Source organism: Rhinolophus sinicus, chromosome 2 (genome assembly GCF_057876585.1).
Source record: "Rhinolophus sinicus isolate RSI-liver-muscle chromosome 2, RSI-T2T, whole genome shotgun sequence".
In the NCBI taxonomy this organism is placed as follows: Eukaryota; Metazoa; Chordata; class Mammalia; order Chiroptera; family Rhinolophidae; genus Rhinolophus; species Rhinolophus sinicus.
Window position 1 is genome coordinate 66,289,702 of NC_142502.1, and position 14,529 is coordinate 66,304,230.

The window sequence follows — 14,529 nt, forward strand, 5'->3', positions numbered from 1 at the left end:
TGAGTGGATTTAAGTCCTGGATCCACCATTTACTAGCTGTGTAATTTGGGGAAATCACTTAATATCTCTTCAGTTTCCTCAACCGTAAAATGAATATAGCAATAAAAAAAATACAAGTCCTATCTACTTCAGTGGGTTGTTAAACACCATATACATTTTAGTTAGTAGTAACCTTGTAACAGAACATATTTTCTATAAAATCTTAAAGAACATTTCCAAATGTTTCCTTCTCTTTGAAAGCACACTATGTAATTCACAATTTTGATGAATTAGACCTATGACGAAATCATTACTGCTTTATTAAGGATTACATTTATAGATTACTTTTGATTTAGCATAAGCAACTTAAAATACAAAAATCGATAACATAGTATAGTAGAGTCAGAATCAAGAGAATCTGATAATGAGACCTACTGTTTACTTGCTATGTAATTTAATACTAACACTGTAATCCCCTCTGATCTCAATTTATTTATGCATTAAAAGAACAAGTTTACAAATCCTTTTATAGAACTTGTATGGAATAACCGGCAAAACATGCTATGGGCTGAATGTTTATGTCCCTTCAAAGTTCATATGTTAAACCCTAATCCCCAAAGGTAATGGTATTAGGAGGTGGAACCTTTGGAAGGTTTGCCTTCAGGAATGAGATTAGTGTTCTTATGAAAGAAACCCCACAGAGTTGAGCCACCCCTTCCATTACTTGAAGATGCAGGGAGAAGGCTCCAGCTACAAACCAGGAAGAGGGTTTTCACCAGATCTTAGACTTCCAGCCTCCAGAAGTGTGAAAAATAAATTTCTGTTGTTTGTAAGTCACCCAGTCTGTGGTACTTTTTTATAGCAGCCCAAATGGACTAAGACACAGAACAAGATAAACCATAGAAATGCCACATTCATAAAGATCATTATTGATTTCTATGTTAAAATATTAATTGTAGTTAGTAGAGTTCTAAGGTGATATGGAGGCTATGCTTCTCTTAGAATAAGTGTAACAATTTAAAACAAAACTAACGTATAAACTAATGAAATAATCTTACATTATGTTTCTAAAATTATAAGTACAAAAACTAATAAAAGAAAATGATAAGTTTTAATAACAAAATTATTTTTCTCTCAAAGTAGTTTATAAGAGTAATCCCTTACATTTTCAGGATTAGATTCTTATTGCATTATAGGAGCAGATGAATACAATAAAATGGAGTAGTTGGTCAATGCACCAGAATAAATTAATTGAAGTTTAAATAAATAAGTCTACTCAAAATAAGTTTGGCATTTTCTATTTTTGTCATCTCAACTCTTAAGTTCCTTTTTTGTAAGAATATCAGTAATGAGATATTAAAGACAGATAATGCCATTATGCATTGTCTACAACTATTAAATTCCAGAGAAAGAACAGGCTCCAAGGAGATCAAATCATATTCTTTGAAAAGTTAAAATATCAACAGTATCATGTTAACAGCTAGTAAAACAGCACTGCACTTGGAGCTAGGCTATTTTCCGCCTTTAACAATTTAAAAACTATTGGCAATGGCCCAATTTCCCATTTTAAAAATTAATCTAAATGTCCTATCTACTGTATTATTATTTTAAATTATGGGTCACAATTTTTAGAGTGACTCATATTTGCTAGGCACTGCACTAAGTGATTTCATTATTACAATAATACAATGAAATACGTACTAAGCTTGTTTTATAGATAAGAAAACTGAAAAAGTTTGGAAATGTTAAAAGCTTTCCTAAGCTCACAAAGTATCTGTCAAGCCATGATTTAAACCCAGTCCATTTATCTCCCAAGTCTGTACTCTGATCACCTTGCTATATTTTCAGTGTGATACATAGACTATATACACTACAATAATATTTTTTTGGTATAGAAATCTTCAGGTGATATACTGAAGTGTCTAGAATAATTGATTTTTGTGATGTTGAAACATTATTGATCTAAGGATTCTTTCTGACCAATCCATGACTTCGATTACTTAGCTGCATAATAACAGCACCATCTTACCTCTCATAGTACTCTGATCCTTCTTCTAAGCCAGGAAGAATACCAGTTAGCAATCCTTGTAGACCAGGCTTCAGTGTTTTACCCAAAGGCAGGTAATATATCTCATACAAACTTAACAATGTTGGTTTCACAGACATGGCAGCATTTGCAAGAAGAGGAAATAATCCAGAACTGTTTAAAAAAATAAAAACATCAATAATTATATGCCAACAAACTATACAACCTAGAAGAAATGGAAAAATTCTTAGAAACATACAAAGTACAAAGACTGAATCAGGAAGAAATACAAAGTCTGAAGAGACCAATTACTAATAAGGAGATTAAATCAGTAACTGAAAACCTCCCAACGAAGAAAAACCCAGGATCAGAAGGCTTCATTGGTGAATTTTACCAAAAATTTATAATTAATGCCAATCCTTCTCAAACTCTTTCAAAAAAATCGAAGAGGATGGAATAGTCCCAAACTCATTTTATGGAGCCAACATCACCCTGAAACCAAAGAACACTATCAGAAAAGAAAACTACAGACCAATATCCATGATGAACATAGATGCAAAAATTCTCAATGAAATACTAGCAAACCAAATTCAATAGCACATTAAAAAGGATCCTTCTCCATGATCAACTGGGATTTATACCTTGGATGCAAAGACAGTTCAACATATGCAAAATAAACCAATGTAATACATCACATTAATAGAATGAAAGCAAACATCATATGATCTTCTCAATAGATAGAGAAAAAGCATTTGACAAAATTCAACATGCAATTCATGATGAAAACTAACAAATTAGATATAGAATATACCTCAACATAATAAAGGCCATATATGACAATATCACAGCTAACATTATACCCAGTAATGAAAAGTTGAAACCTTTTTCTCTAAGACAGAAACAAGACAAGGGAGCTGACTCACTACTCCTACTCAACAGCCCACTATTCAACAAAGTACTGAAAACATAGTACTCCTGGCCAGAGTAATCAGGCAAGAAAGAAATAAAAGACATCCAAACTGAAAAGGAAGAAGCAAAATTGTCTTTAATTGCAGACATGATTTTATTTACAGAAATGTCTACAGGCTCCATTGAAAACCTGTTAGATCTAGCTTCCAGTCATGATGGAAGAATAGGTTAACACTGTGCTTGCCTCCTCCCATGACCACATCAAACTTACAACTAAACTACAGAATAACCATAATTGAGAACCACCTGAAGTCTAGCTGGACAGAAGTCCTACAACTAAAGAAGGTGTCCTATACAGCAGAAGCCATGTCGAGAATGATAGGAGGGAGAGAGATGCAGAATGGGATGGTCCCATGCTCACCTGTGGCAGTTAAAAATCAGGAGGGATATCCCAGCTACAGACGTCACCCATGAGGAACAAGGGCCCACACACAGACTAACTCACTAATGGACTCACGCGTTCTGAGCTCCAGCACTGGGGAAGCAGCTGGAAAGGTGTGAAGGGCATATGAAGAGGAACTAAACTGTGTGGCTTCAGGGCAAGGGCTGGAGGGGCAGCTTTCTTTCAGACAGAAGGGCTGACAGAAACCATTGTTCCTTCTTGAGCCCACCTCCCACCCAGCCTGCAAGCTCAGGCAGGCACCATATCTGAGTCTCCATCAACCTAGCTAACACTGGTCGCCCTGCCCTGGTGATTCCCTGAGATCCTGCCCCACCCAACTCGTGGGCTAGCCAAGCCACTTCAGCGGTTTTTCCATACAAATGCCCTCTTGGCTCATGCTGCGGATATTCCTAAAATCTCTAAAAGGTTCACAAACTCCAAACAAGCAGCTTGTGGCCTCATTGTGCCCCGTATCTCTTGCTAAGTATCCCCAAGCTTGGCAATAGTGGCAGGTGGCCACATTTCACAGCTTAGCCTCTCCTAGACACCTCCAAGCCCAGCCCAAGTGGCAACTATCTGCAGTTCACTTTGTAGCTAATAAAAGTGGCTGCAAGCAGAATAAAGGAAGCAACTGACCTTGGCCTGCACCAGAACCACTCTCCAAAGGCCCCAGAACCCAAACACCCAGTGGCTACCTTCAGACCACACCAAAACACTACCCAACCACTGCTACAAGTGACACACTTGAATGGCAGACTGGGCAGGCACCAGAGACCCACTGAAATGAATCCTGCGCCACAGAGAGCCCCTGCAAAACAGCTCCTCTACTATAGTCACAGTCATTTCTCACAACCAATAAGCCTGACGGTCAAATTCTCCCACTAACATGCCAACAGCAATCAAGGCTCAACTACAACAGGAGGGCACATACAACCCACACAGAGACACACACACCTGGATGATCTGGCTCAGGTGACAAGGAGACTGTGCCACTGGGCCCTACAGGACACCTACTACATAAGGCCACTCTACTAAGACCAGGAGGCACAGCAGCTCTACCTAATACATAGAAACAAACACATGGAGGCAACGAAAATGGGGAGACAAAGAAAATATGTCCTAAATGAAAGAACAGAACAAAGCTCCAGAAAAAGAACTAAACAAAATGGAGACAAGCAATCTATCAGATGCAGAGTTCAAAACACTGGTTATAAGGATTCTCAGTGATCTCAGGGAGATCTTCAAGAGATATGAAATATAAAAATGGAGATAGACAACATAAAAAAGAAGCAGTCGGAAATAAAGAATACAATAACAGAAATGAAAAAAGACAATCACCAACACACATCATAATTAAAATGCCAAAGGTTAAAGACAAAGAGAGACTCGTAAAAGCAGCAAGAGAAAAACAGTTACCCACAATGGAGCTTCCATCAGACTGTCAGCTAATGTCTCAAAAAAACCTTTGTAGGCCAGAAGGGATTGGCATATATGCACCTGTGATGAAAAGCAGTGACCTACAACCAACATTACTTTATCCAGCAAAGCTATCATTAGAATTAAAAAACAGATAAAGAGCTTCCCAGACAAGAAAAAAACTAAAGAAATTCATCACTACCAAACCAGATTAAAAGCCATGTTAAAGGGACTTCTTTAAGAAGATGAAAAAAATGTCAAAAGTATTAATAAAATGGCAAATGCTACATATCTATCAACAACTACTTTAAATGTAAATAAATTAATGCTCCAATAAAAGGACATGGGGTGGCTGAATGGATAAGAAAACAAGAACCATACAAATGCTGCCTACTAGAGATTCACTTCAGATCGAAAGTCATATACAGACTGAAAGTGAAGGCATGGAAAAAGACATTCCATGAAAATGGGGGGAAAAAAAAAAAAAGCTTGAGTAGCAATAGCTTTACCAGATAAAATAGTCTTTGAAACAAAAGCTATAATAAGAGACAAAGAAAGAACCAGCAATTCCACTTCTGGGTATTTAACTGGAGAAACCCAAAACACTAACTCAAAAAGACATATGCATTTGTATGTTTATTGCAGCATTATTTACAATAGCCAAGATAAGAAAGCGACCTAAATTGCTTCATCAGTAGTGTCCATCAGTAGATGAATGGATAAAAAAGTGGAACATACGTATAATAGAATACTACTCAGGTATAAAAAAAGAATAAAATCTTGCCATCTACAACCACATGGATGGACCTAGAGAAGTCAGACAGAGAAAGACAAATACCATATGATTTCACTTATATGTGCGATTTAAAAAATAAATGAACAAACAAAACAGAAATGGAACATTTTGATGATTGCCACATGGGAGGAGTGTTGGGGATGGGTGAAATGGGGAAGGGATTAAGATGTACAAATTGGTAGTTACAAAATAGTCATGAGGAGTGTAGCATAGAGTATACAGTCAAAAATATTGTAATAACTATGTATGGTGTCAGATGGATACTAGATTTATCAGGGTGATCATTTCATAAATTATATAATGTGTAATTACTATGTTGTACACCTGAAACTAATATAATATTGTATGTCAACTGTAATTGAAAACTAAAAACTTATGTTAAAAACCCGTTAGATCTAATCAAGGAACTCAGTAAAGTTCTAGAATACAAAATCAATGTATTAATACAAAAATCAGTAACATGTCTAAATACTAGAAATGAATTATCTGAAAAATAAAAAACCCATTTACGATAGAATCAAAAAGAATGAAATACTTATGAATAAATTGAAGCAAGGAGGTTAAAGATCTGTACCCTGGAAATTAAGACATTAACGAAAGAAACAAAGATGCAAATAAACAGAAAGATATCCATGTCCATGGACTGGAAGAATTAATATTAAAATGTTAATAGTACTGAAAGCCATTTATAGAGATTCAATATAATCCCTATCAAGATTTCAATGGCATTTTTTCTATTTTTTACAGAAAAAAAAAATCCTAAAATTCATTTGGAACCACAAAAGACCCGGAATAGTCAAAGCAATCTTGAGAAAGCACAATAAAGCTGAATGTACCACACCTTGATTTCAAACTATATTACAAAGCTATAGTAATCAAGATAGTATGATATTGGCATAAATGCACATATGTAACTATGTGAGGTAATGGATGTGTCAACTGTACTTACTGTGGTAATCATTTCACAATATATACATATATCAAATCATTATGTGTTACACCTTAAACTTATATATCAATTGTATCTTAATAAAGGTGGGGGGAAAAAACTCAAAAACATTTTTACACTTAGATGCAAAAAAAGAGAATTAGTGACCTAGAAGCTATGTAAGAGGAAATTACCAGAATGTAGTAGGAAGAAAAGAAGTTTGAAAATAGGGAAGAGGGGTTTAGAGATGGGGAAGCCAGAGTTAGAAGATCTAACATATGTTTAATCACCATTCCAAAAAATGGGAGAGAAAATAGCTGGAGTAAAATCAAATTTTCTCTGGAAGAGATTCCAGAACTGATGAAAGGCACTGATTCATAGATTTAAAAATCCCAATGAATCCCAAAAAGGATAAATAAAAAGATACCTAATTCTGAAAACATCACAGTAAAACTAGAGTACTAAAGCCTGAGATGTAAAAGAAAGGCTGTTTCAGGGAGGATAATTGAGGAAGTCTTCTATGAAGACTTGATATTTAGGCGACCTCCATTAGAGTATTTAGGGTGAAGGAAAAGCAAAGAAAATGAAGAAGAATAAGTAAAGAGATCTGTGTCACCACAATGGAACAAATTGGGGGGAAAGTGGCAGGAGCCGAAAGTCATTGGCAGAGCCAGAGCTAAATGTATAGAAAGCCCTAAAAGCCATGGTAAGGACTTTGAATTTTTCTTTTAAGTGTGACAGGAAGAAGTCAACAGAGCTTTTTAGCAAAGGGATGACATTATCTATTTAACATATTAAAAACTTTACCCTGATACTGTGTGGAGAAAAGGGTGTAAGAGGATAAGAACGGATAGTCTGAATGTTATGAGGTCAATGACAAAGACCAGGCTAGAGATGATGCTTACTTAGAGTGGATGCTGCTAGTGAAGGTAGAAAGAAGTATTTGGGACACACATCAGAACAGTAGTAACATTTATGAGCACATTGCTCTAAACACTTTACATACATTAACTCCTTTAGTTCTATTAATAACCTATGAAATTTGTCATCTTATTGCCCTTTTGCAGATCAGAGTCCACATACAGAGGTGAAGAAAATTGCCCAAGATCACAGAATTAGGGGTGAAGACAAACTATTTGACTCCACTGCCTCTGCTCTTAACCACTGTGAGACAGAACTAGTGGTGACAGAATGTACATGGGAGGAAGAAGAACACAGGCAAGCAAAGAAACTATCAAGTGCAGCTTTCAGATTTCAGGCTTGTGTAAATGGATTGACAGTATGTCATTATTGAGCTTAGTGCGTTGCAGAAGGCAAGGCTTATACAAGAAGAGGATGAGTTTAGTTTGGAACAGGTTGAACTTCAATTGCCTTTAAAGATCCACCAGGGATGGCAAGGAAGCCAAGAATTTACAGCAGAAGCCAACACTGGTGATATCGAGTTGGGAGTTAGCACGTAAGAGATGGGCATGGGTAAATCTGCCCAAGGAGTGACTATAAAGTGAAAACATAATGTACAGGACTGAGAAAACCCTAAGAAATTCCATATACACAGTTGAGGGAAAGAAGGAAATGCTGGTAAAGCGATCAAATAACTAAACTGGAGAACATGGTATCACAGAAACCAAGAGAATGGTTAACACTGTTGAAAGCTGCTGAGAAATCAAGGTATCTTATTTTTTCTCAGGGGAGTTCTGAAGCTTAAAAAGGTAGAAAGTACTTTAATCTTAAAAATTTTGAATGAAAACTTCATAAATGACATCTAAGAAAAAAAGGAATAGTCTAAATTTTTCTGAATCATTTAATTATGAAAATATTTAAGACAGATATCTGAAAATCTCCATCATCAAGTGGTTTTCATTTATCTTTTACTGGAAAAATGATAAAACAATTAAAAATATTCATATATATGTGAATAGATAGTAAAATTATTCTTACCTATATAAAAAAAGATCTTTGGCAAGTCGCTTCGGTCCAATGATTTTGAAGATAATTTCATATGTTTCAAGTGCCTTCCGATGAACTCCACCTGGTAATGCTGGATGTAGACACTGAGCTAGGCGTTTGCCTATAGTCAGCTTTTTGGGTACTACTTGATACTTTGCATTATTTTGTAAAACCTTGAAGAAAACATTTTAATTCAGTTGAGAAAAATATACTACATTTCATATTATATCCACTTTCTAACACAGTATTATCAAAAATTCTTCTAGAACTTCTTTATACTTGAAAAAAATTAGAGCCGAGACCAAAGAACTTCCATTTTTGTCAGTTATATCTATCAAGGTATATGTCATATTTGAAATTAAAACTGAGGATTCTAAAAAATATTGAATTAAAAAAAATTCACAGAATGTTAACAGAAATAACATTTTTATGAAAAATATTTTTCAAAACAAATTTATTCAGGAGATGTATTATTTTAGATTTTTGTACAACTTTAATGTTAATCAGCTATCAATTTATTTTTGATACATTGGTTGAAATACATGAAGAAAATTGGACCTCAAAATAGATAGATACAGTTGTAAGAAGGCAACTACTGCTTTGGTGTATCATATAGCAAGTAGTTCTAATGCTTAAAAGAATCTACATGAGATGATGATTGCCCGTTTATTTTTACTAACTTCTCAATTAGACCAAATACATTTTGCTTTATATATTCAACCATAACACAGAGTAGAATTTGTAGAAGATACAATTTTACAAACCACCCCAAGGAGACTAGTTATTTAAATAACATAAAAGAACTTATAAATGTACTTCTTCAAATTATTATGATAAAGAGCTGATACGTTATAAAATGTACACTCAGAAGGAGAACAGAATAATATTATATACTAGAATTGAATTTCGAAGAAGTACACAAAAGTCCTTTATTTTACAAAAGAACTGAGGTTAAAATATATAAAATGACCCACCAAAACAGTATAACAGAAGAGTCAGCACTAGATCTCTTGGTTCATAAAAAAGGTGGAGGCTCTAACTGAGGTCAACTTAAATATAACATTTTCATGTTCTTCCCACTATAAGCCTTTAATTCAGTTTTAAATTGAATTTAATGAATAGTAAATAAAAATAGATCTATAAATGAAAAACAAAGAATACAGCTATGAAAACATTTTATTTTATTTTTTAAACAAACTGCCTTCCATTTCTGGAATATTAATTTAAATTTTGGACACAGGAGCAGAGTTAATATTTACATATATTTTTTAAACAATTATGATTATTACCAGAAGTACCTCTGTATATCATTAAATTAGAAAATTTAATGATATATAACATAAAATGCTTCAATAAACAATTCTATTAATATGAAATAAAAAAAGGAAAATATAGGACCATTTTATTTTCTAAAAGGATTTCTGAGTTGGAAAACTTACATAAATGAGGTGAAAATTTAGCAAAACATATTTAGACTATCTTCAACATATACAAATATATGAAAACATATTTATATATAAGTATACAAGTCCTACCTTATTTCACTGTGATTTTAGATAAGTTTCATCAATTACTTGCATATCCTACTTTGTGTTATCTGGATACAATAAAATCTGCTTTCATAATTACTGATTAACTATAAAAACTAATTATGTATGTAATTAAGCAAATTAATTTCCACAATTTTGAACTGCTTTTAAACAGTTCCTAGTAAGTCTTCAGAGACTCTTCATAACAAGAACAAACTATCTTTAAGTAAACACATACTTTTGAATGCAATTTCTTGGGGATGTTGTCAAAAATTTGAGAATTTGTCAAACCTCAAATGATAAATGTTAGAAGTTAACATGTCAAACGTAAGTTTGTGCGTCTAATTTTCAGATAAATCCTTGGTACACTGGAAATTAAAGCTTTTCTTTTTAAGATATCAAAAAATTATCCTTAGTATCAGGTTGAAAACTAGTGTCCTTGGTCTGTATTTTAAGACAAATTTATTTCCTAGTAATTGTATGCTAAGCTCTTTGATGTTAAAATAGTTATTGAAGAGCTTTCCTTTTCTTTCTGCTACCCTGGACCATTTAGTATTTAGAAGCATTCCTATTTAATAACATGTGTTTTTTTTTAATCCAAAAAAATTCCAAAACAAAAAAACAAACAAAAAAAACCACACCTATTATTGTGAGAAAAATTTAAGAAAAAAACACCAAAAAAACAAAACAAAACAAAAAAAAACCCGGCAAAAATTTAAAACTAAGAGTTGATCAATGATGCCACCATATTATAGTGGATAAAAAAACCACACATGTCATTCAAAGCCAAGCTCTATGTAACTGCTTGTCACTTTTATATTCAGTTCAGTACTTTTTGTATCTAAGGCTTGCCTGGATATAAAATGTCTCCTAATTGCTACATGTCCTTTGGAAAGAACATATTAGTTACTACTTTCAACATAGAGATTTTGTTGCCAGGAACTCCAGAACCATATCTGATGCTCAATTACAGAAACTTATTAGTCCTCACTGTTAGCAAATTTGCTTCTTAATCTTGTGTTTTTAGAGGTAATGATAATAACTATAATTTTCAAACACTATTGTTGTTTTGGCCTTAAAAATATGTCTGACTACATAGACATACAATGTGTGAAGTAAAATAGCAAAAACAAAAGTAATTCTGAGATTTAGTTATATTTTCAAAAATTTTACTTCAAGATTTAGAAAAATCTAATAAATATAGACAGATTTCTGATTTTTACTACTTTTTATGAAATGGATGAGACTGACATACCTTATTAAGTTTTCCAAGTGCCGATATCAAATCTGCCCATTCACTGGAGTATTCAAAATTCTTTAGTGCTTTGTCAATTGCAGCTACATAGTTTCTGTATTTTGAGTCACTCAATAACTCCACCTCTTCTGTGTTCATCCTCCCACAGCGTCCCACTAGAGACCAGTTCCAAAATCATGTAAAATCATTACCTACAAGAGTTTTGCAGGAGGAACCAAAGTTACAAAGTATTAAATTGGGTTCAGATGCTCTTGCTACAGAATTAATAACTAACTTTAACACAGCTTCTTGAGTTACAAGTGGTTAACACTGGTCGGCTAGCATGCAGAGTCATGGAAGTATTCAAAGATAACTCCTCTGTTCCTTCCTAGGAACTGGAAAATGGCTGTGAGGATTTAGGGATATAAAAGAGTAGGGAATATTTTGATACTTATTTCAATTTAGAAATTGTTATTTCTCTGCCATATTTGCCAATATAACATTTTCATATACATACCCCTCCACATTGTTTTGATCCTAAAACACACTAAGACTGGTTAGACTGTAAACATCAAGGACATGCAAAAAAAAGAAATGAATGTCTTAGAGATTATCTTACTTTATTAAGTAATAAATGAACAAACAGTATGAAGGAATATCATCAGCTCTTTGAAATTAGACCTTAACTTCTTAATTTTAATAAAACTGACAAGTATATGTATTGACAAGTATATGGTTTAAAATATGTCCACAGAGTCTTTGATTTTACTTTCAAAAACTGGTATCTAATCTTCCAGCTCCTTGGGCTGGACTTCGTGATTCACTTCTGAGGAAAACAGTAAGATAGAAATGACAATGTATAATGGCTAAGACTAGGTCACAAGAGCACTCCAGCTTCTGCCTTTCTGTCTTACAGCACTAGCTGTGGGGATAGCAGCCACCATGTCATGGGGACCTTCAAGGAGCCCTATGGAGAGGTCCCTCTGGTAAGAAACGGAACCTTTCTGCCAATAGGCATGAGAGTGAGTCATCTTATAAGTAAGTAGCTCCCCCACCCCCTGGCAAGCTTTGATTTGACTGCAGCACCAACCAACATCTTGACTGTAACTTTGTGAGAGACTCTGAGCCAGAACCACATAGCTAAGTCATTCAAATCTGTGACCGACAGAAAGTTTGCTGCTTGAAGCTACTGAGTTGGAGGGAGGGTAATTTGTTATACAGCAATAGATGACTAACACAGAGTAGTAAAAGGATTCAACTGAGGTGCAACTTAAAAACTAATGTGGCCTCTCTTCTATTGTTCTGGTATCTTATCTGAGTTTTAACTAACTCTGCACCTTTCCTTAGAGCTGGGTTCATGGGACTAAAGGAGGGTCTAAGAATGGGCCTCCGGGGATACTAACACAATTAAATTGGGGAGCGGGGCTGTAAAAATAGTCTTCACAACAAATGGTTTGGGGATAACTGGAAACCCACATTTAAAAGAATGAAGTTTACTTCTTCCTCACACCTACACAAAAATTAACTCAAAATGGAACATAGATCTAAATGTAAGCACTATAAACCTCTTAGTAGAAAATACAGGAATAAATCTTTGTGACTAACGGCCAGGCAGTTTTAGAAATAACAAATACCGGGGGTGCCAAAAAATGCATACACATGACGTGTATTCATCTTTTGTTATCGGTATATATTGAGTATTACAATTCTAATAGAGTTTTTTTCTTTTTTAAAATGTGTATACATTTTTTGGCACTGTGTGTGTGTGTGTGTGTGTGTGTGTGTGTATTTATATATATAAAGCACCACAAGTAATACAAGCAACAAAAGAATAAATTGGACTCCATCAAAATTAAAAACCTTTGTACTTCAAAGGATACCATCAATAAATAAATAAAGTGAAAAGACAATTGACAGAATGAGAGAAAATAACAAGGGACCTGAAATATAAATACAAGTATATATTGTATCTTACAAATCCATAATAAAAGGACAAATAATTTTAAAATAGGCAAAGGATCTGAGTAGACATTTCTCCAAAGAAGATACACAAATGGTCAATAAGTGCATAAAATGATATTCAACATCCTTAATCATCAGGGAAATGCAAATCAAAACCACAATGAGATATTTCACACTACTGGGATGGCTGTTATAAAAAAGACAACACGTATTAGCAAAGATATGGAGAAACTGGAACCCTTACAAACTGTTGGTAGGGATATAAATCAGTGCAACTGCTTTGGAAAATAGTCTGGCAGTTTTCGAAAGGTTAAACACAGAATTACTTTATGACTCAGCAATTGCATTGCTAGGTATGGTATATACACTCAAGAGATATGAAAACATGTCCACATAAAAACTTTTATATAGATGTTCAAAACAGCATTATTCATAATAGCCCAAATGAGGAAACAACCCAAATATCTATCAACTGATGTGTGGATAAATAAAACACAATAGAATATTCTTCAACCATAAAAAGGAATGAAGTACTGACACATGCTACAACATGGATGAAACTTGAAAACATGCCAAGTGAAAGAAACCATTCATAAAAGACCAAATATTGTATGATTCCAGTTATACGAAATGTCTAGAACAGACAAATCTCTAGTGACAGAGAGCAAATTAATTTTTGCTGGGGGGGAAGGGCTGAATTGGGGGGAAATAGAGCGTAATTCCTAATAAGAATGGGGTTTATTTTTGGTACGACAAAAATATTCTACAATTGATTGTAGGGATGGTTACACAACTCTGTGAATGTACTCAAAACCACTTAATTATACATTGGTATGTGAATTGTATTTCAATAAAGATATATGTAATAGATATAAATAAAATGGACCCCGTGGATCTGTGAATTTCCTCAAATTACATACAAAATTTACATCTTACATTTTATTGGGGAGATAGTCTACTACTTTAACAATATTCTTAAACATAGTTTTCTACATAATCCTAAAAAGTTTAAGAATCACTACTCTAGGAAATAGCTATATTAATACAGCCTGTTTGCATCAAAAAAAGCTAAAAATCTATTAATTTATTAAATCAAAATTCTCTTGTTTAAGATTAAGCCAAAATGAGGCAACACAAACTTCCTAATTCTCTACCTCAGTTGTTTACAAACAAACTGTAAATACCATCTTTGGAGAGAATAATCCTTAAATATAGTCACTTAATATACATATGAAATTATTCACTTCACTACACCATGGACCAAGAACTGTGTTTGGGTGCTGACTAGAGAGAATATCCCCGACCTTGTGATACTTTCATTCCCAACTCGGAGGGGGTGGGAATGGAGAAATAAGGTAAAT

The 14,529-nt window shown here is 34.0% G+C and overlaps 1 protein-coding gene across 13 annotated transcripts in view; it reads right to left on the reverse strand.

Moving 5' to 3' along the window:
* Nucleotides 1-14,529, reverse strand: part of DOP1A (DOP1 leucine zipper like protein A) — an 86,646-nt gene that overhangs the window by 58,414 nt on the left and 13,703 nt on the right. For all 13 annotated transcript variants that reach the window (XM_074333237.2, XM_074333233.2, XM_088795586.1 and 10 more), the window contains 3 exons: nucleotides 11,228-11,418; nucleotides 8,435-8,616; nucleotides 2,009-2,179 (listed from right to left, as the gene is read on the reverse strand). In XM_074333237.2, the coding sequence (XP_074189338.1) occupies nucleotides 2,009-2,179; nucleotides 8,435-8,616; nucleotides 11,228-11,365 (491 nt within the window). In that variant the 5' untranslated portion in view covers nucleotides 11,366-11,418. The remainder of the gene's footprint in view (nucleotides 1-2,008; nucleotides 2,180-8,434; nucleotides 8,617-11,227; nucleotides 11,419-14,529) is intronic.